Raw genomic sequence first — 18,498 nt, forward strand, 5'->3', positions numbered from 1 at the left:
CTTATTCTGGGTAATATTTCCTTCCCCCATGAGAATAATCTGATAAATTTCCCAAGATCAGTAACTCTCTCCCATATATGGTGACCAGTGGATTGTCAGGTAGTGTTAAGATGCCAAAACTGTAGGAAGCTTCAATAGAGTTGAAAGCTGGGCATTTTTTATATATTTTTTTAGTTCTGTTTTGGGGGACTGTTGTGGAATTGAACAGCATCTTTGTGTATACCTTGACGTATGTTTCCACAGCTTCCATTTTTAAAAAGTGATTGTGTGGTAGTGAAATAAAGACAAAGGGAAAATTGTACTGTCTAGAAATTTTTTTAAAAAAGATTCAGTGTTGTACTTCGTGGTTATTGTTGACAGCTGCTTTTATTTTATTAAATTTAGATGCTGCCCAGCTCTCCAATACGGTGACTTTGGGTAGCTTAGAACAGGGGTCCCCAACTTGTGGGCTGATTGCAACCAGACTGTGGAAATGACAGGCGAGTGTGCGCATCCTCATTTGTGTAAGCAGCAGGCGAGCACGTGCGCTCCATTTGCAGCAGGCACACATTGCACACCACTCGCACAAATGGAGCTGCATACGGGCACACGCTTGCAGGCTACTCAGCGGGAAACATCCCCACACTCCCCACCCCGCCATCCACAAAGCTGGAAACGTTGGGGAACTCTGTAACAGAACACACACAAAAAAAGTAGAAAAGCAATTAAAATGGTTAAAATGGTACAATTATGCCCAAAACACCCCACCCCAGAACCAAGAACAGTCTTGTTTTGCAAAAAAAAAAAAGCTTGTGGTTTCTATTGTGTTTATGCAATACTTGCTGAAATGTAATTTGGACTGTTTGATCCTTGAACCTCACTCACCTTTTTAAAAAGGGCTTCAGGTCAGTAACAGGTAGGGGAGAAAATTTTACTTTGAACACTCTTCGATGAAGTAGAAAAAATCTGTGGGATAATGGTGATGTTATGTCAAAAGAGTACCAATCATAAAAGAAAGGTCAAGCTGTATGATGAACATAGTAAAATGAAAACCAGTTGGTTTTAGCTCCGATTTCTCAGGTTGCACGGAAATTGTAGGTGCAAATGTGAATTTTGGTGTTGATAAGACTCACTTATGTGTTCAGGATATGAGAGATAAACCATTGTGCTTGGAAAATCATAGTGGTGTTATCTGTCGTGGGCAATTTTAATGCTCCAGACTACGACTTCTCTCTATAAACTCTGCAAATGAAAATACAGGAAAAATAACGGAGACCACAACGTAGACTTTAACCTGGCTTCATTAATTGCTGAGTTGTACATCTGAGGTTTGTGGGACTGTTAGGTTGTTCTGTTTTGTTTTTAATAGCACAAGACACCTGAAGTCTGGTCATAGCATTACAGTACAAATTAAAAATAAGAATAGTAAATGAACACATCCGCCCCCATACAGCGCGGAGAAAATGAGAATCTAAATATTTACAGGGGAGGGGAGGAAGTGGGAGGCACAAAAATATTTACACAAAAGAACATGAGCTCGTCGGCATATACATTTTATACCAGTTCTTACGCACAAGAGTAAAAAATAAAAATAATAAAAAATAAGACACTCTATAAATTAAAAAGAGAACACGTGGGAGAGCTCCCCAATCTTTCTGACAGGAGTCTCTCATGTGGCTCAAAAAGACGGGTCAAGTTTCCACAGCAGGAAAATAAAAACCACACAACAATCATTTCTTGTTCGTTTTTGCAATGGAGCTGTACAATATTAAACTTACTGGAAACTCTGAAGTCACTGAGCACATGTTAAAAGGCTACCATGCCCGTTGCCTGAGTTTCCACAGCAGAAAAATCTGGAGAAAATGTCATGCCGAAGCCACCTTTAAAAATTAAATTCGGGATCCTCTAAAGTCTACAATACCATTCCCAAACGCTGCGTTGTCAGGCTAGTGATGCTTTTTTTTTAACCACCAACCTGTTGAATTGAAACGGGGCGTCTGGGAGAATGCGTACAAGGGAGGGGGGACCCATCTCTCTTGGGCTGAAGGGGGAACATCGCTTCAAGAAAGTTGCGTTGCGTGTGGTGGTTTCGGCCAGAACTGTGCAATTCTCATTGTGACCCTCCCTTCCAAGCGGTAAGGGCCCCCCCACCAGATTACGTCTGCGAAGACCTAGGCACAATGTTTTTCACTATCGTCTGCATAAACTTTTACCCCTGATTAAAACTTTTCTTTAAAGTTAGGAACAAGGATGCAGGACCTACAAAAGCCCGCTAATGCTACCAAGGGAGGAAAAGGTTTTCCCCTTAAGCACACATACAAACCCTTGATTTAGATGGGAGCATATTCTACAGTAAGACTCTGAAGTGTCATCCATAGAAGAAAAGAAACTAAGGGAGCAACCGCTGAGGTTCCCATCCTCATCAGACTCCTGCCTGGGACCGACGGCCAGTTGCCACAGCTAATCAGAGCTAAGGTTGATGGCTGATCCGACAAGCATGGATTTTTAACCACCTCAACCCCCAGTGTTTGCAGGAAAAAGATGAACAACACTTACTCTTCCTACCGTGTGGGAGTGGAGTCTGGATTGGGTTCGTTAAAGAAGAGGGAGGATGTCTCCTTTAAAGTTCAGTGTTCCAAAATTAACCAGGGTACGTGAACAGGCCTGCATAGTTAATTCTATGGCTTTCATGGGGGTGGGAAGGAAAGAGGGCTTTAAAAAAATAAATAGCGATAGAAATACAGGAGGAACAGAGCGATGGTCGCAGCTCTTTCAAAAATCGGGAAACTTTGCTGAATTGATGCCATTAAACTCTTGGCACGGCACTTTCCCAACCGCGCAGAGGCCCCACGCGACAGGCGACAATATTTGGTGAGCGAACGCTCAGTTCCACGTCGAAATTAAGTTTTGGTTAAATGCTTTAAGGGGGTGGGCAGGCAAGGGGCCCAAGGATGCAGCTCAGGTATTTATGGCAATAATTGAAAACGGTATTAAAAAAATTAAGTGGAGTGGGCTCTTCCTCCACTAAAAAAAAAGAGAGGAGGGGTCATATACTCGTCAGCTCGGTACAAAAGTGACAAACGCAGGAGCTACAGACATGAAAAGAAATCTGCTTGGTTCTGAGCAGCAGATGTAAGGGGAGAGAATACAAGGAAAAGGAAGATACAGGTTTGAACTCTAGGTCTTGCTACCTGAACCTTAATTATCCTAAAAGACAACGGTATAACCCTGCCCTAATCCTAGAGGAAAACCGAACAACGTAATTCAATGGCTAGAACCCACAGCGGCCTTGTGCCACTCATAGGTTACAACTGGGCTTGCTAGAAGGGGCAAGGAAAGACCTTGGCAAAAAAAAAAAACAGTTTGCTTCCAGACATTAAGTGCATTGGATGTCCCTTCCTCTGTTTCTCACTTATGCAGCGTAAATAAACAAAAACAAAGTTGTTATTGTTATTGTTGCTTAAAAAGGGGGGTGGGTGGGGGTAAAACAGATGTAAGCTTAAATCACAGTGAATTTTCTGACCCCTAAATCTCTACTGAAGACAATCGGAACCTCAAAAGAAATATGCATCAGAAAAACCAAAAGAATTTCATCTGACTGTAGCTAGGGGACAATCTGAACAACTGATATTATGCTGGTTTTGAGAAGCTTCTGTTACCCTTATGAGTTACCTCAAGGCAAACCTGAGCGTAGGTAGTATTCTGGGTTCATGCCCATCAACTACGCTGTTAAGAAGGGCCCAGAAACAGAGAAATGACGCAGAAGCTTCCCACAGGCCTTATTCTAACTTTACATTGTTGTGGTGATCTCAAAGAAGAAAGCACTTTATTCCTGGGATAGACTCCGGCCACTTTGGAAAACTTTTGTAGCGGAGCATTTACACATTGTTTGAGCTAGCCTAAGGCAGCATGAAAACCTAAGCTCTGGCAAAGACACGGAGATTTAAGAGCCGTGCATATTTATAACTTCTCCAGAAAAGCAATTCAACACAGTGTCCCCTTTCAATGGGCAAAATAAAAATTTAAAAAGTGGGAGTCAGCTGTGTACTCATAGGGCACCTACTTGCACACAGGTCTCCCTAACAGAATGGGGGAGCAAGGGACTTGCCTCCATCATCTGCTACCAGTATCATGCTGGCTGGGACTGGTGGGAGTTTAAGAGTTCAAGTACTAAGTACCCATCTCTATCCTATAAACGCTACACAACAGGTGCGTGTGTGCTGTGACGTATTACACTGCCTCTTCTGTCAAACCAACTGGAATTTTCCTAGATCTGTAGTACCTTCACCCTTTTATAATGATGACCTTATCATGACCAGTTGATAAGCAGCACCGACTGAGCTTTCAGAAAGAACATAGAATTGTTTCCTAAGACCAGTGTTGGTTAGGCTAGGCACAAGGCTACTTAATATGAAGTTGAAATAAATTTCCATTGTTGGGACAACGAAATGCATCACAATTCTATATCCATGACTGGGGAAGGAACACAGCACGGTGTTTCTCAATGGCTCTCACTCAGGAGCAAATCCCTGGATATTCTGTTGTTCAAAAGCTTTTTTGCAAGCTTTTGCTATGGAAAAGATCTTCAGGAAGATTATTCCCTTTATGAGATAATACAGGCACCACCTGGAAATGCAAAGCTCTGTTGATGACATACTAATGGTTCCTTACCCTCCCACTCCTAACTTCTCAAATATATGAAACAGCTTATTACAGATTTCTTCATGGGGAAATAGACCAGGTTACATGCCTTAGACCTCACCACCTTTTTATAGATACCAGTCGCCCAATTTGTGACTGGCATGCACCTTGACAAATTATGGAAAGCAAAATTTAGACAAAAAAGATATAAGAGGAGGTGGTACAATTAAAGGGAGAATTACACACGATGCAAAAAAAATTTTTCCTCGAGTTTGAGGCGTAAAACCTGAAAAGACCAAGTTAAAATATTTACTAAAGCTTGGCATTCCATAAAACTTCCTCTAAATGATCACATACAAGGGACTTTTGCCTGGAGAAGAAATGTCCATCAATACATACATCATGCGTGTGTGGCTTGGAAGGACAGTGACTGTGAAGGGAAATGCCATGGTTTGAAATCTATGGAAACCGAGAGTCTTTCACAGTGCAACTCGTCTCTTCGTTCTTAATTCTGCTCCTCCTGGAGACCGGTTGCGTCTTCAAGTTTTAACAAAAGCCTGTACGGTTGCTGCAAGCTACATTTAAACAATGGAATAAAACTATACATTTAGTGTTAAACCAAAAAAAAAAGGTCCCTATAAGCGGCATGAGGACTAGACAGGGCAGAAACTCAAAGAGGGCTAAAATGGAAGGAGTTGCTTTGTGTGTTCGTGTGCATGTTTGTGCATCATTGAAAAAATAAACCAGTCCACTGTCCAGCAGAGGCTGCTTACACTCTATCCCTTCGGCCCCCAAGCTCACTCTGCGTGGACTTCCGTCTCTGGCCTCTGAAGGCAAAGCTCAGATGGTAGGAAGGCTCCTTGGCCCAAAGCTGTGGCGTAAGTCCTACTATGTGGATGAGGAAAAGAAGGTGCAACTCCTCCTCCCCCTCCTCCTCCTCCTCCTCCAGAGTATCCCCCTCTTTGGTGCTGAGGCATAGTATGGTAATCATCCAAATTATCATACTGGGATACCACAGTTGTACTTTGGCGTTTGCCAAGGGTTTGGTATGGGTACAGGAGACTGGCATCCCGCGGTGTGCTCTCAGAGTGCTGGAACCGGAGGCTATGGCTCCGTTCCGGCTTAGGTGGTGGTGGTCCCGGAGGATGCCCATAGTGCTCACTCTCTTTATAGCAGTCTCTGGAGTGCTTCTCAGCCGGAAGTCTTGATCGAGCCCGTTCGCCATCCGGCCTCTCCTCAGCCAGCTTTGCCTCTTTGTGGTTCAGTCTCAATACGTCGTGGTTAGCTGGGAGGTATTTTCCACTCGAGTGCTGATACGTCAGGGATTCGGCGGGTTCCAATGGGTGGCCCTTTGGTCGGTAATCGGGGTAGGAAGGGGCATTTTTACCCTCCAGCGGCTGCCTGTGGGCCGCTTCGTGTGCAAGGTGCATTCTGTGCTCCATGGAATTGCAACCGACCTCGTGCGGATTTCTGCTCCTGAGACTGCTTTGTTTCTGAGGGAGCAGAGGTTTCTCTGACTGTCCGTTGCCATAACCCCCGCGGTAATGGGCTCTCTCAATGTCAGGCTCTAACTGGGGCCCGTAGTAGTGTTCCTCTCCCTCAGTTGCCCCTCCCTTGCCTAGGTATCTCCCTTCTTTCCCATCGGCCACAGTCAGGAGTCCAGTTTTCCCAGGATCGGATTTGCTGCGCAAGTGAACGATGTCCGTGGCCCGTACCTCCTCTTGCAGCAAAGGGGCTACGTTGTCGTACTGGGACATGACCGGCCCCTTGACTTTCTGGCGAGCTCGACTCTCTCGGCGGATGGACTGCATGCAGTATTTCTCCATATCTTCCAAGTCCCAGGAGACATACGTGGGTTTGGCATCAGGGGCAGGCGGCACATCCCTGCTGACGAAGCTATGCTCTTTGCCCGCTAGGTGCCCAGGAGGACCTCCCCGAGAGTAGGGAGGTAAACCGGGACAGCGATAGAGGCTCTTGGTCGGTAACTTGGAGTAGGAGGCAAAATCTCTGCCCGGGAGAGGATGGAACTGCCTCAGCCTCACTGTGCCATAAGGGTCCAAGTCGTAAAATCCACCCTCGCCCGCGGTGTAACAAGGAACGCTGGAGGAGCTGGAGTAAGGGCTGTATCGGTAATGAACGCGGCCGTTCTCAAAGTACGGTTGCAACTGAGTGACGTGGTAGTCGCCGTGGGGCTGATATGGCTTGTACTGGAAGAGAGGTCTCGGGCAATAAAGGGGATCGTCGTCGGGAGGCACCTCGGTGCGGGAGATAGGAACGGATCGGATGGCGGAGGGGGTGGACACGTGCAGGGAATGCACCCTTCGGATGGTGGGGTAGGGCGGAGCTTCCTCCGCACAGCTGCTGCTCCTCAACGTTGGGCTTAGGGAAGACAGATATTCAACCCGGCTGCGAGGCTTAGCGTAATGGACGTACGAGCTCTTTCCTTGACTGGCGTGGGAGTTATATCGGGAGCCCAGGGAAGGGGGGGTCTCCGACAGAGAAGGATAGCCCGGGTGCTGCTCAGACTTGCTGTGGAAAAGGTGGGGCTGGCTATTTTCAGCCCTGTATTGATGAGCCGAGGAAGGTTTGGGATGCGCTGGGGGCTCTGGCGTGCTTTCTGACTTGGAGGGGGGGAAGTAGGCAGACGGAAGGGACACCTGCTTAGACAGGCTTGGTGGTGCCAACACATCCTCTGCTGACAGGGGCAATGCGGAGGAAGCCATAAAAGCATGGAAATTGGCAGGGTTGATCGTATCGTTGCTGCTGGAATGCATGGCGGCGGCCAGCTTACTCTCCATTGTCCTCACAGGGGGTGCTGGAGGCATGAAAGCGTAGGACGATTGAGCTGGGACAGACTCGGACCTCATCTGTAAAGGTGGAGCCCTGATATTTTCTCGGGCTTTCTCCAAATGTCCCTGGTGAAACAGAGCCACTGGGGTGGCCGAAGTGCACTGAATTGCAGCACTGGCCTCAATGGCCGAGACGGGAGCCGACTCAGCTGTTCTAGGCTCCAGCAATTTGTCTGGAGTTGCCTCTCCTTGTACCTGATAGAAGAAAGCACAAAGATTAGTTATAATCCCCAAAGGGTTGCCGAGATGAATACCGACTTCACTTACCAAACCAAACTGGCCTTTTTCTTTAACTAGCAACTCAACAGTGCTTTTGCAAGGGGGCGGGGGGGGGGGAAACAAAAGTACAACTTTTGACGGCAGGTGATTTATTCACAGCCAAGACATCAACCAACTTTTTATTCACTTTTCATTCACTTCAACGGGAAACGTAATGAAAGGAAGTAAGTCAAGCAATTTCTATGAATTGATACTGCAAATTTGGGGTGACCTTACAGGTAGGCTTTTTTCAAGTATTCTGCTGCCGCAGCTTGCCCATATATAGTACCTTCTATCCCTGTAGGCGGGAGAATTTAAAAAGCTGAATCTTAAGCAATGTTCCTGTATCCTTCGTTAACCATATGGCATGCATTAGTTTACTACTGCCGTGTCATTAATGAAAATAGGACCAAATAGGCAATGGAAGGATTTGGTTCAAAGTAGGTCCCTGTGGAACACCACGATAGTTGCTTATGAACAATCTTACTATAGTTAACTAATGTGTGACAGAATAGCACCCCCCCCACTGCTACACTTAATTTAGAACTACAGGTTGTTATGACCACCCTAAACTTCATCCAAAGGAAACCGAAACGTTCTATTTGACCATTCCTAGGACATCTCCATCCGAGCATCTTGCCAACCTCTCGCTTTCTTAGGAGAAACCGGCAACCAAAGTCTCAAATGTTCTGTTTTCTCCCAGGAGCAGCTAAAAGACCCTGGAAAAAGCTTGAGCACGCTATACTCGCCGTGAGGAACGTGGGCAGAAGAAAAGCCATGAATTAAAACAGGAAAGAGAGGCCAAGTAAAAACCAAGTAAACCAAGGTGGGGGAAGGATGGGAGTAGATGCCAGTTCATGTTTGAGGGCAGAAAATTTTTCCTGAATTACTATGGACAAAAAAAAAAGAGAGGGCGGAGAGAATGGAGCCCGGAGCCCAGTTAACGTTTTACCTGGCTGAAGCCTCCTGAAGGTTTTGTGGGAGGAGTCTGTCCCACGGCCGGCTGGTCCCCTGGTCTTATGGGTAGAACTTGGTGACTTCCTGTAGGAAGAACTGCTTCCCCCCATGTAATGTTGCTGGTGCCTGTGGAAGGCTGAGTTGGGACGTTCTGTCTGGACAGGCCGGGATTCGATTTGCCAGCTGCTGAGTGGTTCTTCATGATGCAGGCCAGATCTGAAGGAAAGTGAAGTCTGTCCTCCATTTGACAGATGGGAAGATGAATCCTGTTGGCCTGGATCTGGTTCTTATCCAAAGGGACACCAGCATGCAGAGGAGGACTTTCTAGTGGCATCTCCGTTGAAGACGATTCTGCCTGAACAGTTCGTCCAGGACAGGAATGAAGATGACTCTGATCTTCGGAGGCAAAAGATTCAGGAAGAAGGTGCGTGTCCCCCACTGTACATGGATAGAAGTGGGAGTGGTCCCAGCCCAGGTTAGTACCACCCTGAAGGTCTCCTGCCATGTTATTGGAGAAAGTGGAGTGGTCCCGATGTTCAGATGTGCCAACGGGGAGATGGTCGTCGCCTTCAGACGTGCTTTGGGGGCCCTGAACTAAAGGCAATCCACTTCTCTGAGGATCCCCAACCGTCTGAAAATTAAGTGGGTTCTCTGGCAGAGAAGCATACAGCTGGAGCCTTTCTGCAGCGCAGCCAGGATATGGGTGGAACGTTTCCAAGGTTCCCGCACCCTCACTTTTCCCACAGTTGCTACAGTCTGAATAGATATCTGGTTTCTTCTGGGATTGAACTGAAGCTTGTTGTTGGGCAGATTCGGCCAGGGCAAGAGCCAGGATGCGTGCGGCATTTTTTGGAGGTGGAGGAGGGACAATAGAAACAGAATTGACTGGAACAGAATCCTGGGGGGTGTCAGGGGCAACGGCTCCTAGTGGGAAGAAGAGTAGAAACAAAACAAAACGAAAGAGAACGGTTTACTTTATCCTGTTAAGGAGAGTGAGCAATTCCTAAAGATCACTATAAAAAAAAATCATAAGTGTTTTTTTTTTTAAAAAAATAGTCCAACATTTTCACAGTGGCCGCTCCTTGGCGTGACAAAGTGCGTCTTCTGCCATGCATGCAAAACAGGATAGCAGTTCGGTGGGGGAAAAAGCGCGAGAGATTGTCTAAACGTTCCTGTTGCGGTCCTAACGACTAAGGCAGTACGAAAATGCCAGATCGCTTGATGGGATCTTTCGCAACAACTTAATCACGGGTTACTCAGGGCCAAAAAAAAAAGGGGGGGAAGCTCCCTCCTTCGAGTGCAGCCAAATTCATTTATTTATATGGTTAGTTTAAAAAAAATAACGTTTTATCAGGAAGCGTTCTGGATGGGGAGAGATCGTCTCCTGTTATGAAAAAAGTGAAGAAGAGACAGGGCTATATAAAATATTCACAGGGTTTGTGGGGTATTTTTGTTTGTTTGTTTGTTTTGTGTGATACAAGGAGGCTGCAGAGAAGCTTAGGTTATTTAACGTTGGCTACCGAGACCCACGCAGCATCTAGAGGCTCTGGAAGACACATACTTTTGTTACTGTTATTATTGTCATTACTACTATCATCATCGTTAAGAGTGTTTCCCCCTCTTTTTAAAGGCGGGCAGAGAAGCAAGAGCTTGGCGGCTTCTGAACTTAAAGAAAAAATGGAGGAAAACACACTGTACCTGGCTGTGTCAGTCCAGAAGGTACAGGTTTACTCTGACCGCTGCTGAGAGCAAGTTGTTCCACCTCTTCTTGAAGCTCTGCTTTCTCGCTATCTCCCGCGTTCTGGACTTCATGCTGGGCTTCCTCGCCGGGCCTGCTTGCACTGCTCTTCAAAGGTGACGCCATGAGCTGGGAAAGGGACACGCCCGAAGCTTCGTTGTGGTCAGCGTTTTGTTTAGTCCAATCCAAAGGGCCGCCGCTCTCCGACACCCCTCCAGTAACCACATCGGGCATTCGGCTGGGGAGAGCATAAGGAAGGGGTTCGGAGGCAGGCGGCGGCGGCGATCTGACTGGCTGTGGCCCCAACTTGGGGGAGTAGGCACAGGAGAAAGACTGGCGTTTCGAGGGTTTGTCTTCGGCTGGGCTCAAATCGAGAGCGAAGAAGGGACTTGGGTTTTTCTCTTGATAAGGAGAAACTGGCTCGGAGCTGGTGGCGCTGCAGGGCGTATAGGACTGGCTGCCCGAGTCTAGCTCTTTCTTAAAGAGGCTTGGCTTGTCCTTGCTATAGTCCGCTGACTCCAACATGGAGATGCTGCTGTCGAGACACTCGGACTCTGCTTTGGGGGGGCTGCACTGAAAAGACATGGGATCGAAATCCAAGCTAGCCACCCCGATCTCGGGAGGGCTCAGATCAACGTCCTCCGACGACCTGGGGGAGATGAGGGCAGGAACCTGCAGGTGTCCCTCGTCCCCGTCGCTTTCTTGGTCGGGGGGCAGATTGTCGTAAGAATTGCAACGATTCAGGTTCCCCAACAATTCCCCGTTGAAAGAAGCGGATAAAGCGTCACTGCTCGATCTTGGTCTCCGGGGTCGAAAGAGTTTAGATTCACCTGGCCCCCCAAAAAAGAGAGAGAGAGAGAGAGAGAGAAAAGACAAGTTGTGAATACTTTGCCCAGTTATGGAAATGCTCCGGTTATGTAAAATGGTCAATTGCTCTGCTTTTCCGTGAAAAATACACAGATATATTCTCTTCTAAGTCTTTGTAGTTAGAATACACAATGTGCTTAAAAGTCTGGTCTGCCAGTTTACACACCTACCTGCGTCTATATTAGCGTCCCCCACGGTTTTTCCCTGCTAGGACTGGGGAAACGAGAAAGAAACTTTCAAGGCTTCTCTGCATCGTATTATTTAAGGGAAACTCTCTTTTTCTCCCCAAAATTGCACACACACCCCAAAAAAAAGGCGGTGATAAAAAGTGACATGTTAAGGCGTTAAAAAAAGCACACATTTCTTCACCTAATACAGACACAAACGTGCCTCCTGAGACCTTTGCCTCCTAATTCTTTGTAGATGTGATATTTGCTGAAGTAAGCATTTTGCGGTCTGTAGAAGAAGCTCTTATAGGGACGCGGTGGCTCAGTGGGTTAGGACGCTGAGCTTGTCGATCAGAAGGTCGGCAGTTTGGCGGGTCGAATCCCGAGTGCCGCGTAACAGAGTGAGCGCCTGTTACTCGTCCCAGCTTCTGCCAACCTAGCAGTTCGAAAGCACGTAAAAATGCAAGTAGAAAAATCGGGACCACTCCGGTGGGAAGGTAACAGTGTTCCATGCGCCTTTGCCGTCTAGTCATGCCGGCCACATGACCACGGAGACATCCTCGGACAAGCGCTGGCTCTTCGGCTTTGAAACAGAGATGAGCACCGGCCCCTAAAGTTACTAGCACGCGTGTGCAGGGAACCTTTACCTTTAGAAGAAGCTCTTAGGAAAATATAAACAAAAGCCAACTTGCCATCGATAGCATGCAAAGATGAAAGAGACTCTTCGCTCTTGGTGGACCGCAGGGTTCCACTCTCAACTCTTCCTCCTGGCCAGTCAGAAACAAAACGATGGAATATATTTAAAATATGACTACGCATTCCCAGAGATGAAAATGTATTTGTCTAAAAACAGCGCTTCTCACTCAACTTGGTGCAACCTGAAGATGAGTGGTTTTCAACTGCCAGAATTCCCCAGGCAGCTATGGAATGCCATGCTGCTGGGGAATTCTGGGAGTTGAAGTCCACTCACCTTCACGTTGCACAAGGTTGAGAAGCACTGGTCTAAAAGAACTGAACCTTTAGTCTTTAAAACAATTACTATACCAATCAAGTGAAGCAGAGACCGGTCAAAGGTTTTGCAAGAGCACGGTGGACTGACCACGAACATAACTAAGATGGTCAAAGGCCTGGAGACCCAAACATATGAAGAACGGCTGGGGAACTTGGGTTTGGCTTGTCTAAATAAAAGAAGAAATAGGGGAGACGTGATAGCGGTATTCCAGTATTTGAGGGGCTGCCACAAAAAAGAGGGGGATCACGTTATTCTCCAAAGCACCAGAGGGCAGGACAAGAGAGAATGGATGGAAACTGACCAAAGAGAGAAGCAACCTGGAATTAAGGAGAAACTTCCTGACAGTGAGGACAATCAAGCAGTGGAACAGTTTGCCCCCAGAAATCGTGGGCGCTCCATCACTGGAGATTTTCAAGAAGAGACTGGACAATCACCTGTCTGAGATGGTATAGGTTCTCCTGCTTGAGCAGGGGGCTGGACTAGAAGACCTCCAAGGTCCCTTCCAGCTCTGTTCTATTCTTAATAACAAAGTATGTTTTCAGGCTGCAGTGAGGGGAATTCAGCTCCACAAGAGTGCTGCTGAGCCTACAAAGGTTGTTTTAGCAATACATGCTAAGAAATTAGAGCAATGTCCCCATCTATAAATGCCTCTGTGGAACAGGGGGAGTTTAGGCATTTCTGAATTACATTCCGAGCAGAGCACGTGGTGATATATTTTAAAATAACCGATACTAAAAAGAAACAAAAAACAGGCCAGGTGGAGTAAACCTTCAGAAGCATCCATGCAGCCCAGTCTCTTGCGGTTGTGGATAACAGGGCACCCTCACCTGCCAGAGCTATTGCCTTCATTTCTGACGGCTCGCTTGGGTTGCGCTGCAGTTTCCGTTTGGAAAGGGAGGAGGATTTTCCCAGGTTGAAGAAGGAACGCCAGCTGCCCACGGGAGATTTTTTTATCTTGCTGGGAGGTCTCTTTCTACAGCGAGAGAAACAAACAAACATGACCCTTGAGAAAATGACGGAAAGGCTCCGCGGTGCCCCCCCCCAAAAAGAACATTAGCAATTTTACACATGAAGAAGCTACAAGTCCACATCCTTTGTGCAAGCCAGCGGCATTTACAGGCGTACGCTGAGAAAGAGCGAAGAATGTTTCAATTTCAAAACTGCCCCAACGTAACCATGGGAAAACTAGGTGTAGGACAATGGGATTACACACAGACAGACAGACAAGGCAATTACACGCAGACAGACAGACAGACAGACAGACAGACAGACAGACAGACAGACAGACAGAGCAGTAAGATAGACAAATCCTTCTACCTTTCAGATGGAAAGTCTATGATGGTGTGGAACTTTCCCTGCAAAGCAGCGGGTCCCTCGCCTACTTCGATGTATTTGCTATCTGCCGGTGCTGGAGAATTTATCTGAGCCTGAGTCCTCGCCTGGGCTTCCTCTAAAGTAAGCAGCTTTGTGGAGGGGGAGGACACCAGCAAAGATTTAGGTCGTGACAAGGAACTGTGACCTGCCACAGAAACACAAGGTGAAGCAGAGAGAGAACGATGTGAGTTAACGAGAGATTGTGAGGAAAGAGGTTCCTGAATTAGAGCCAAACATTTCCTTTATCGCAAGACTTAAGCAGGGAGTCTTCAAAACACATTATGCTTTTTCCAAGAAAGTCTGGAAAGGGAAAAAATTAAAGTTTGGGTTTAACGTAATGGACGTTCCATCCAATTATTTTGCCTTCCCTTCAGTACACAATAGGACTTGGGACTCAATTTTGGGTCACCATTTTCTTTTTTTTTTATTTCTATCATTTTACCTCCATAAAGACTTTAAAAGGAGTTTCTTTTCCCACATAATGGCCTTAACGAGCTCTTTCATTAATATAAAATGTTTTGCAAAATGCCATTCTCCCCCGCCCACACACACACACACACAAAAGAAGTTGGTGAGTTTTACTCCCAATTTAAATTCAAGATAATACTGCTTTAAGACTGTGTGTAGCTTTTAACATTTAAACATTACTGACTTGCTTCTAACAGAGATACTGCTAAACCCAGTGAGTTCAGAAACCATCTCTTTAAAAAAAAAACCACACAACCTCACAGGAGAAATTCCACCGCATTTAGCACTTTTTCACACTTTGAAGAGAGTAATCAACAAGTCAAGAGGTAGCATCAAACAAGCAGACACTACCTTGTAACGGCAACTGTGCTGAAAATGTTGGGAATATACATCATGCCAATTCACAAAACACCTGTTTTGTGTTTTGCCTTTAGTACAGGGGTCTTCAAACTTGGCCCTTTTATGACTTGTGGACTTCAACTCCCAGAATTCCTCAGCCAGCGTGCCTGACTGAGGAATTCTGGGAGTTGAAGTTCACAAGTCATAAAAGGGCCAAGTTTGAAGACCCCTGCCTTAGTATGTTGTGTGAATTCAACCACTATGACTTTTAAGCCATCATTAATGGCTTAATATGTTGTGAAACCCACCCAATTACATGTCTTTAGGGTTTGTTTGTTTTTTTAAAAAAAATAGTTTTTTTTAAAAAAGAATATGTAAATTCAGTATTTGTCTGCTGTGTAGGGAAGGCAGGCATGGTTTAGCACCAACGGAAGTCCTAAAGTTTATTGTCCACTGATGTTCTAAAGAATTTGTTGAATTTCCTATAAACATAACGTTTGCCAGAATGGTGACAACGGTGACAGTCAGGGAATTGTTTGCCGAACTCTGAGACTACTGCTGTCACTCAAGCTAAAATGGGATCCCCCAACTTGAAAAAAAAAAAAACACCAAACAAACATATTTTACAACTGTGATGGTGGAACAAAGGCTTGCTCCATGCTTTTAGAATGGACGCTCTACAGTTAGAGCAGGGGGTCTCCAAACTTGGCAACTTTTAAGACTTACGGACTTCCAACTCCCAGAATGCCTGGCTGGCTGAGGAATTCTGGGAGTTGAAGTCCACAAGTCTTAAAGTTGCCAAGTTTGGAGACCCCCCCGAGTTAGAGAGCTCTGCGTGGTATGCAAATTGTTAACAGAGGGACCCTTTTCCATGACGGAGGTCTGTTCTAGGACATTCGCTAAGCTTCATGAGCCTCCAATGCATGCGAGGTAGTTGTCTATGAAGCTGCATTTCTCTATTTGGTCAGCCAAGCAGAAAAATGAAAACTTGGGACACACTGCTCTGCCTACCCTTTTAATGTTTGTTTCAGTTTATTCCTGACTCACGACACACTTACCTGCACTCTCTCGAATAACAGAGCTGAGTTTAGAGCTGAAGAGGACGTCCACATGATTGAGAATGAATTCCACAACCACCGACTGGATCCGCACTTCCATAAAAGCTGCTGTTCCACTGAAGCAAGCAGATTCTATCTGTTTTGATCTAGGAAAAAGAGGGCGAACATTAGCCACCCCTCCAGCCATCACTAACGGTTCCTTTTGCAAAGGAACAAATATTTGCATAGGAGTCGTAGTGTGACGTCTACACAAACAGCGCTGCAGAGACATAAACTGATAGCTTGTGCATTCTCTCTTCCGTAGTATAATACAGAGCAGTTACCACATATGGACTTTGCACCTTTGAACAGGAAGAATCCTTCACCTCTTTCTTGCAAAAGAGGGGTTCATAATTTCTCTGTGAGAATTTACTACCTGTGGCCATTTTTCCTAACAGGGACAAAGTTTAGTCTATCACTAAGCTAATTCGGGGCAAAGCCACAGGTGTAACTTCTGACGTGAGCCAAGCGTCTTTCTAGTAAAAACAAGTAAAGCTTAACTTTCTGGCTCTCAATAAGTATCCAGCCCATCCCGCTGTTTCTTTACAAATCAATCATTACCTAGCTGGTGCCAATTTCTCCAATGAGTATTTTCCACTTTTTCCTTAAAAAAAAAAAAACTCTGACAAAAAGTAAAATATTATAAGCTACTCTCACACTATATAAAAACACTTTAGTTTTCCAACAGCTTTTTAACATAAAAAGTGCTGGTGGAACGTTTCTAACAAATGTTATTAAAAGGTGTAAGCTATCATGAGCTACAGCTCACTTCAACAGATGCAATTTAATTTCCGTATGCTACAAGATTCAAAGACACACTGAACAAATAGGGCTAGCCGGTGGCTTCTGCCCTTTGTGATTGTGGTGATTTGCAGACAACAACACATATGTATATCTGTCCTTTGTGTCCTCATCGGTGTACACTTAAGGACCTCATAGCAGTGCGACAGAACACAATTAATGTTGCTAGTTTTGGGGCGAGATCTGTTTAACTTGTACATATTTTGATCTTATATTTTAAATTCTATGTCACTTAGTATGCCTTATTTTAATTGTGATGCTTCTGACACGAATGAACAAACTAACAAATCTCTCTATCGTTGGTTACTATAGACCAACATGGCTTCCTTCCTACAAAGTCTGCAATCAATAGATACCTTAGTAGGTTTGGTGCCCAGACAATGGCTAAGTTCTTTGTATGCATGTTTGTGATGGCACAATATTCAGCCAGGTGTGACAAATGCCTCATAAGGAATTCCAGAGTCCTGGAAAAAAAGGTAAGAATTTCAGTTAAATTAGCCTATGATGCCACAGTTTCAAAAAAAAAAAAGCCAAGCTAAAAGGGGATTGGGGAAAATACCCTAAACAGACTAATGTTTCGCTTTTTGAAAAATGGCCAACTCTTTGCTTCCTTGTTGCATTGCAAAAGCCAAGGAAGACAAATATATGCCACGTGGATCAACATACTGCAAGATGTCTCCAGCAGTCAAGGTTTATGTAGACATTGTGAGATTCCATTACTGTTTTCTAAATGGCAACTGCCATCTTTGATGACCATTAGAGGGAGCCTTCACAACATTATCTAGCTAAAGAATATGTATATTTTTCCTATGTAGGGGGAAAAAAGAGAAAGAGAGAGATGATGATGATGAAAGGGGCATCAAGTGATTGCATAACTGACCAATAAAAGTATGCTAAACTTTTGTTAGTAGATTTTGCACATAGGAGGGACACATAGATCCTTTCAAATAATTCTAGGAACTTATGATATTTTGAGTATCAATATCTAAGATACTTTAAAACAAAGCACAGTTAATTTCCCCTGGATTCTGCTCCCCAATTTAGGTTGACATCCATTGTGGTCATAAGTCAAGGACCTGCATTGCAATATAATCCAACGTCAGTATAAAACAGGACGCAAACCAAATCTTTCGGTCCTTTATGCTGATGACTCAAACATTCAAACAGCCCTGAGCTAAGCTATTCTGGTCATGCTTAAGAAAGAATGTACACACTCCAAACTGCTACTTCCTGTAAACCTGGGGCGCATTTCAACCTTGACAACTTTAAGACCGGGGGATTCAACTCTGGAATCCACGGGTCTTAAAAGTTGCCACAGTTGGATAGCCTTGCTCTAAACAGGGATAAGTATGGTGATGTGGCAAGGAAAAGAACAATTGCCAGACCCTCCTAATTCTACAAAGCTGTATGAAGCAAAGGAGCAAGTACAGGAAGAGTCACAGCAGCCCTCAATATTCTACGTGGCCTTCACTGTGCTAAAAATTAGCAAGAAATCTTAAGACTTTCGTAAGATCTATTTGTTTTCATCCCCAAATGGGCTTCAGATTCAGTTTCTATGGCATGCTGAGCTAGGCATCTGATCAAAGGATCAAGTTCCCAACCACAACATGCCCTTCCTCTGATGCTGGATGACCACATACTGTATGTAGCAAGCAGCAACGTTCTCCAAGCCGGCCAAAAGAAAATCTCTAAATGTTTTCCAGATCTGTAAACCACTTGTCTGACTCACTTCTGCCAGCATCCTCATCTTATTCTTAATGCGGATAGCACTGAGATGAGCTGTCCTACTTCCCATGCTATCTCTTGCCATGATGCACAGAATTAGACTTGCATTTCGACTCTTATTAAATTTTTAATTAACAAGTCTGCCCAAAGGGCAAGATAACAGCCCATAATTTCTTTTAAAAAAAATGTTCCCCTTTCGCGCCCTTGGAGTTTTATATTCCTATGA

The 18,498-nt window shown here is 45.2% G+C and overlaps 1 protein-coding gene across 5 annotated transcripts in view; it reads right to left on the reverse strand.

Moving 5' to 3' along the window:
- Window positions 1-432: 432 nt before the first annotated feature.
- The window catches only part of ARHGAP32 (Rho GTPase activating protein 32), a gene marked incomplete at its 5' end in the record, with an annotated part of 92,823 nt that continues 74,757 nt past the window's right edge, over window positions 433-18,498 (reverse strand). For 2 of the 5 annotated variants that reach the window (XM_083368661.1, XM_083368660.1), the window contains 8 exons: window positions 433-7,664; window positions 8,680-9,608; window positions 10,383-11,252; window positions 12,149-12,223; window positions 13,296-13,441; window positions 13,786-13,987; window positions 15,708-15,853; window positions 16,904-17,011. In XM_083368661.1, coding sequence (XP_083224787.1) covers window positions 5,418-7,664; window positions 8,680-9,608; window positions 10,383-11,252; window positions 12,149-12,223; window positions 13,296-13,441; window positions 13,786-13,987; window positions 15,708-15,853; window positions 16,904-17,011 — 4,723 coding nt within the window. In that variant the 3' untranslated portion in view covers window positions 433-5,417. The remainder of the gene's footprint in view (window positions 7,665-8,679; window positions 9,609-10,382; window positions 11,253-12,148; window positions 12,224-13,295; window positions 13,442-13,785; window positions 13,988-15,707; window positions 15,854-16,903; window positions 17,012-18,498) is intronic. The other 3 variants (XM_083368662.1, XM_083368663.1, XR_014493198.1) reach the window with 2 other exon arrangements.

This window comes from Vipera ursinii (assembly GCF_947247035.1).
Source record: "Vipera ursinii genome assembly, chromosome: 8".
NCBI classification, from domain to species: Eukaryota; Metazoa; Chordata; class Lepidosauria; order Squamata; family Viperidae; genus Vipera; species Vipera ursinii.